Source organism: Eurytemora carolleeae, unplaced genomic scaffold, assembly GCF_000591075.1.
Source record: "Eurytemora carolleeae unplaced genomic scaffold, Eaff_2.0 scaffold1765, whole genome shotgun sequence".
NCBI classification, from domain to species: Eukaryota; Metazoa; Arthropoda; class Copepoda; order Calanoida; family Temoridae; genus Eurytemora; species Eurytemora carolleeae.
Window position 1 is genome coordinate 31,495 of NW_019397650.1, and position 6,663 is coordinate 38,157.

The 6,663-nt window shown below is 30.2% G+C and overlaps 1 protein-coding gene across 1 annotated transcript in view; it reads left to right on the forward strand.

The window, feature by feature from the left end:
- LOC111715335 (uncharacterized) overlaps window positions 1-6,415 on the forward strand; it is an 8,808-nt gene extending 2,393 nt beyond the window's left edge. Inside the window, exons 4-10 of the mRNA XM_023490656.1 lie at window positions 531-645; window positions 1,138-1,439; window positions 1,893-1,954; window positions 2,788-2,844; window positions 3,880-3,935; window positions 4,271-4,504; window positions 4,720-6,415. Of these exons, the coding sequence (XP_023346424.1) occupies window positions 531-645; window positions 1,138-1,439; window positions 1,893-1,954; window positions 2,788-2,844; window positions 3,880-3,935; window positions 4,271-4,504; window positions 4,720-4,795 (902 nt within the window). The 3' untranslated portion in view covers window positions 4,796-6,415. The remainder of the gene's footprint in view (window positions 1-530; window positions 646-1,137; window positions 1,440-1,892; window positions 1,955-2,787; window positions 2,845-3,879; window positions 3,936-4,270; window positions 4,505-4,719) is intronic.
- The last annotated feature ends 248 nt before the right edge of the window (window positions 6,416-6,663 follow it).

Below are 6,663 nucleotides of genomic sequence, written 5' to 3' on the forward strand. Positions count from 1 at the left end.
ACAAACAAATTTAACAGTGCATACAGATCCATGAACATGATACATACAAATTTAACAGTGCATACAGATCCATGAACATGATACAAACAAATTTAACAGTGCATACAGATCCATGAACATGATACAAAAAAATTTAACAGTGTACACAGATCCATGAACATGATACATACAAATTTAACAGTGCACACAGATCCATGAACATGATACATACAAATTTAACATTGTACACAGATCCATTTTGATTAATAAGTTGATTTTAAGCTATAATGATTAAACCTTGCTTTATAACAACAACAAATACACAAAAGATTACTTGAAAATATAAAAAAATCCAAAAATTTTGTGAGATTAGGCAAAAAATTTGATTTTAAACTATTTTGATATTATCTTGCTAGAAATAATTTAATTTTTCTTTCTTTCTTAAATGGTTTTCAAATCTGAATTCATGGCCTGAAAATTTCAATGGAATATAAATTTTTGAAATCTTCTTATTCCACAATTCTATGGTTTTCACTGTATCTATATTCTAGAGTACAAGAAGTTGTCTAATGAAAGTGAAGGAAATGAATTATTGAGCAGAATTTTCAAATCCATCATTCCTTCTTCACCTAGCAGCCTGACATCAACAATACTTCCAAACTCAAGGTGCACGTGGGTCACATTTAAAGGGACTGTAAGCGTAATTTCAAGTGACCCTCAAAGCTCAGATAGCAATGTCCGATTGACAACGGTACCTATAAAGGCTCAGTCTGAATAAGTATAAATTAGAAATGAATGTATAAAATTTTTAGAAACTGATTATTCATAATTGTGGTTTCTCTACTAAATTAACTTGCGGATTTTTACTGCAGGAAACATATAGAAATTATCAGAACTAACAAACTTGAAACCTAGAATTAAAAATGAAAACATCTTCCACATTATTGATCAAGTTTTTAAGAGAACCGTTAAATCGGACATTACCAGCTTCGCAAAAGCATTGTATGGTCACTTAAAATTACGTCTACAATCTCTTTATAATAACAGTTTTATAGAAAAAGATTTAGATATAAAATGTACAAATGGGATTTTTTATTTTCTCAAAAGAAAACTAAAAATCCCTTATTGTCAGTAAATAATTCATATGTTTGATTTGAGGAAACTGGTTCCTGTGTCAAAGAGAAAGATCGAGTTTACCAAACCAAACGTAAATAGCAGAAAAACATCCAAACCAAATCAAAATAGAACACCGGCCAAGCCAAGCCAAATAAAAAAATCAACCAAAGAAATTGGAACCAACCTACCCGTCACCCCAATTAAACCAACCAAAGAACCAAACCAAAAGACTTCCAAACTCAAACCGAATCCAAGACCGTTCAAACCAAACCAAGAAGAAAAATTTTCAAAAATTTCACCTTTCTCAAGAAATGGTCGAATTCCAGAAAACAAGAACAGAGAGCGTAAGAATTTTTATCTTTTATACTTACATTTATTTTTCTTATTTTCATTTGATTCGCGCGTTTGCATGTTTTGTTTTGTTATTAACTTTTCTTTGAAATGCCTGAAACCTATTTTTTTTCTCAATAAAACTAACGTTTTATGAAGGTTCCGTTTTAGATTTTATTTTTCAAATAATCAATTTCGTTTTTCTAGCAATGCAAATTATAGGCGTAAAAATATACAATATAATAGATATAACACATACAGTAAGTCCCACAAAGCAAAATTTTAAGAATGCAAATAATTCTTCTCAATACAGAAAGTTCCAACCCGTGATTTGCCTCAAACCTGACATTCAGTGTTCGGTTTGGAACTTTCTTCTGTGTAATATGCATTACCAGATTAAAACAGGCAAAATACCATCATTGACCTTTTTTTGAAAATTGATTCTAAACTAAAATAAATATTTCTAGAAACTTCGAAAATGGCGTCTGTTCTAAACTTAATTCCTGATTTGTCCGAACTGTTGTCTCAGGTATAAGTTTGAAATTCTTTTGCATGTTTTTTTATTTAAATGGAGTGTTCGCGAAAAATGAAAGGGGGTATAGGCTTACGGCGAAAAATGAACGCTTTTGATTACAACTAATCTTACTTCTATCTGTTGCGTCTATAAGGAGAAAATTATTAATAACGACTTATGAACGTAGCGTCCATACAAATACGGAAAGTTGCAACATTCAACTCGGATTGTAAGGAAATCAATTTAATTTCAAACAAATCATTCAGATATTACAAACAATAATCATCGATAATTTTTCGATGCATTCGTATATAGTTGAGATTTCATAATATTTTTTATTTTTCATGTTCTGAGAGTTACTTTTGAAAACATTTATTCCTGTTTCGAGGATTTTTGATAATGAAGACGACATTTTCATATTTTCCAGGAATGCTCGAAAATCCAGCGCCAGCGCAATATTATTTTTAAAAAATCAAAATATTATGAAATATTAACTATTAATGAATGCGTGGAAAAATAATGTCGTCTTTATTGTAAGGGACACTCTAAAATCCTCATATGACGTCATTGATACTTAACTAACAATCATACATTTAACTAATATTGATTGTGCTAACAGGTTTAAAGCTAAATAATGCTATTCTATTTCGAGTTTTCAATTTTTGAGTTCATTTATATTTAGTGAGCTTCAAAATGTATTAATCTTTGAAGTAAGCAGTGACGTCATATGAGGATTTAGAGTGTTCATAAAAATCGTCTTTAACTACATTTGAGCGCATCCAGAGTATCTAACGTTATTATACAACCTTGGTTTAGCTAAACCATTTTTAATTGTATTTTATCCCTAGATGAGGGGTGAACTGTCTGGTGGTTTGGAGAGGGTGACTTCTGATATTGATCTTCAGGTTTATAAAACTTGTAGATATTTTAATATATGAAGTGGTAATCTCATAGATAATAGAAGAACGGGATCGAAAGCTAATCTATTATATACATTTACAGTGCATGGCCGGGATCCAGTAAATAGTGAAAATATTGTCGTTTTCATTTTTTGTAATTTTCAAATTAACTATTTCTAATAAAGAGCCATTAAGTTAGAACTTGGGGGAATCAAGTATTGATTTAATTTTTCTCCGATATCCTGTGATGGTCACTTATCATACAGGGTGTCCCAAAAAACATGGGAATTCAGTGACGAATTAGATATCGTCTTTGTTATGAATTAGCATTGTAATACCTAATTTCAAAAGTCATGTCTGCTAGAGCTTATTTCATGAAAAGGGTAAAAGACTGTAAAGATGTGTCTTTTATGTCTCCGCAAGATGAACAGTGAAGACGGACAAGTTTACTCTGTTTGTATACTGCAATTTTTCTTGTTTTACTAAGTACACCCTAATGCAGTCAAAACATAAACAAAACAAATTGTAAACATAGCAGACGAAATTCTTACAGATTACAGCTTTCTCAGTTGGTATTACTATTCTAAATTAAAGAATTATTTATAAAGAATTCTCATGTTTATTGGGACACCCTGTACCATAAACGGATAACATTAATTGAGGTATAGGCATTGATCTTTATATTGAATATCGAGATCAGGCTTGCAAGGACTAACGAGTAACGACATATTTATAATTATAAAATCAGTTGTAACAAATGTATATTACAAAACCTTTCCAGAACTTTCTAAAGAAAAATAAATTATGACTTTCCTTTGTCAGTGTTAATCGTGTCTTTTAAAGAAGTAGTTGCAATCAATTTTTGTTAAGTCGATGTTGAAAGTTCAATTATCTAAATTAGTTGTGTTTTTTTCTAAGGATTGTTATATTATCAAAAATAAACAGAGAAATCTTTATTATTATTCCTTATTCACATTTTTCTTGCAACTTTCTTATTATAGTTTTTTCAAATATTTTTTAACGTTAATATTTTTATTTTAGGATTGTATCCTTCAAGCTGTTTGCTACATGTCGTTTTCAGGTCCAAATACGGAGAGGTAATAATATACTAGGATGTAATGCAAGCCTGACATGGGATCCATCTTTCACATAAAAAATCAATGAAATATTCTGGTCATAGAAAACTATTATGTGAATTATCAAAATTATCAAAATTTAATGCTTTTAACCTCCTCGGATACTAAACGAACACTGATGCATCTATTCTTGTTTACAAAGTCCGCCCAGAGAGAACTGGTTTCAATTGTACGCAGAGTATACGCAACTGCAATTAACTTTCCTTGCATTACACCCTTGATAATATACAACAAGTGACAAGTTAAACTGCAAAGAATTTAAGAATATAACCTAGAATCTTCATTTTATTTTATAGTCGCGGGTTTAAAAGTCCAGATGAGGGAAGAAAATGGGGAGAAAATAAGAATTCTGGAGAGAAGGAGAAGGAGGAGGGAAGAAAATGGGGAGAAAATAATAATTCTGGAGAGAAGGAGAAGGAGGAGGGAAGAAAATGGGGAGAAATAAAAAATGCTGAAGATAATGATGAGGATTGTGAAGTGTTTAAGTGTACAGCAGTTTCTACAGGGTTCCAGCTGGTCAATCTTTACAGGTAATTAAACAAAAAATAAGGGATGAACAACGTTTTAAGGTCAGTTTTTAGACATTCAAGGGTCTTAGCTTTAAAGGGAGTGTTCGGGAAAATGAAAGGAAATTTAGACTGATGCCTAATTAAATTGGGGTTTGATCGCTATTAATTTTATTTTTATCTGTTGCGTCTATGATAATAATGTAAGTAAAAAGAATTTAATAATTTTTTTTTAACAGGAGAGTTACTGAGCTTTCTGCCAGGATTTCTAACAGAGCCATAGAAAATGGAAAAAGGACAGAGCAGATTCATTAAACTAGAGGGAGCTAGAACCTGATTCATCATATTTTTATCCAACTACAAAGCACGAGATAATACAAATAAAAATCACAGTTTAGTATGTAGTTTGAACCCGCCTAACCAGAATTATAGGTTGTTTCAAGTTCAGACATACCAGAGAAAAAAACAACATATAACATTGAGTAAATAGACAATGTGACTGTAGATACGGTAATTTGGGTTCCTAAATTCATTTTATTAACAATCTTTAAGAATTTAAAAAGAAATTATTTTTTTCCTGAAGTGAAACGTCAAGATTTCGACTGTTCACTGTTTTATTAAAGAAAAAACTGTTGAAAATACCGCTTTCAAAGTAAAAGAATATTTCTGAGACTTTATGAGTTCTTATTCTAGTGTGACTTATACAACTGTGGATTACAAAGACATTTGATTCAGTTTGTGATTTTAGATAGAGTAATAATGGTCATGAAACACACCAAGAACTCGATTTTTAGCCAGTAGTAACACTATTGGCTAGTTGTAATAACATCAATAAATTTCGTAGAATTTCAAAGCAAAAATAATAAGACATTTTTTTCTAATTAATATTGGATTTACAATTACATGCTTCGACTGATAATTTTATAACTTTCAGCGATTCTTTTGCAGATAATTTTATAACTTGCAGCGATTCTTTTTACCAATTTGTTGTTTACGTTTTTCAGAAAAGAATTATTTGTATAAAATTTGTTTAGCATAATTGAATGTTTTATACAGTGGTAGGCGATTATATCAATATAATGAAGACGACTTTCGATATCAATTTTGATTTCTATTCAGCTTTTAAACAGCTATCAATTATAAAAGCTTCTCTTTAAAGCATATTTTATTTTTAGATTGCTCTAGCTCCAAAAGTAATGATCCCTGATCCAAAATTTTAGTTAAAAATGAAACCTTTAATTTTTTCCATACTTTCTGAACGAATGAAAATGAGACTTGAAAAATCCGGGATATCGATTTTCGACTTACGGTCAAATAATTGGTTTTAACAAAAAAAGTATGAGGCCTAGAAGGAAAAATTTTACATCATGAAATAACTGAAATATAGAGCTTTCGAATGACACCTTGATTGTAAAAATTAAACGAAAATTGTTTCCCCAGTTACTAATATCCCTACTGCACAATCTTTTTGAGACACCCTGTATATTTATGTATATACAGGTTTACATACAAGATGAAAATGCAAAGACGACCTGAAACTCATAAGAAATTGCGATCCCTGCAAGGTTTAATTGAGTTCTTCAGCCTTAACTATTGTATTTAATGATTTTTAAAGAAAGAAACAAGTTTACAGTTGCAGGAAACCTTGAATATTTGCAAGCAAATTCCTTACAGTCGTCTCTGATATCTCATCCTTTGTGGGTAACCTTGTATCAAATGAGACTATTTATCAAGATATATATATGAAAACAGATATTGTTGATATTGAAATTCGTCATAGAATAAACAAAGAAGGATTAGTTTGGAAATCCCAAATAAAACGCATAAAGTTGCAGTTAAGGGCTGCAGGGATTCCGGATTAATTCTATAATTTGAGTATAAGGAATTCAAACTTTAGAAAATAAAACATCAAATAAATATTCTCTCTAAAATTAACCATTTTATTATCGTCATCCTCAGTTCATAATATGAAATAAAAATAATCTATATCTGAAAAAAAACTCTTCAATTCTCTGGTAAAATTGAAAGCACAAAAAAGGCAGACCGCATTTTGGAAATGCAAGGGTGAAATGTATTTTAATTACTTTCAGAATTTTATTCATAAAATTATGCTGACGAATAAATGCCGTAAATTATTTTAAAAATATGAGACAATCTTTACGTATGTAGGAAATCTTATGTCA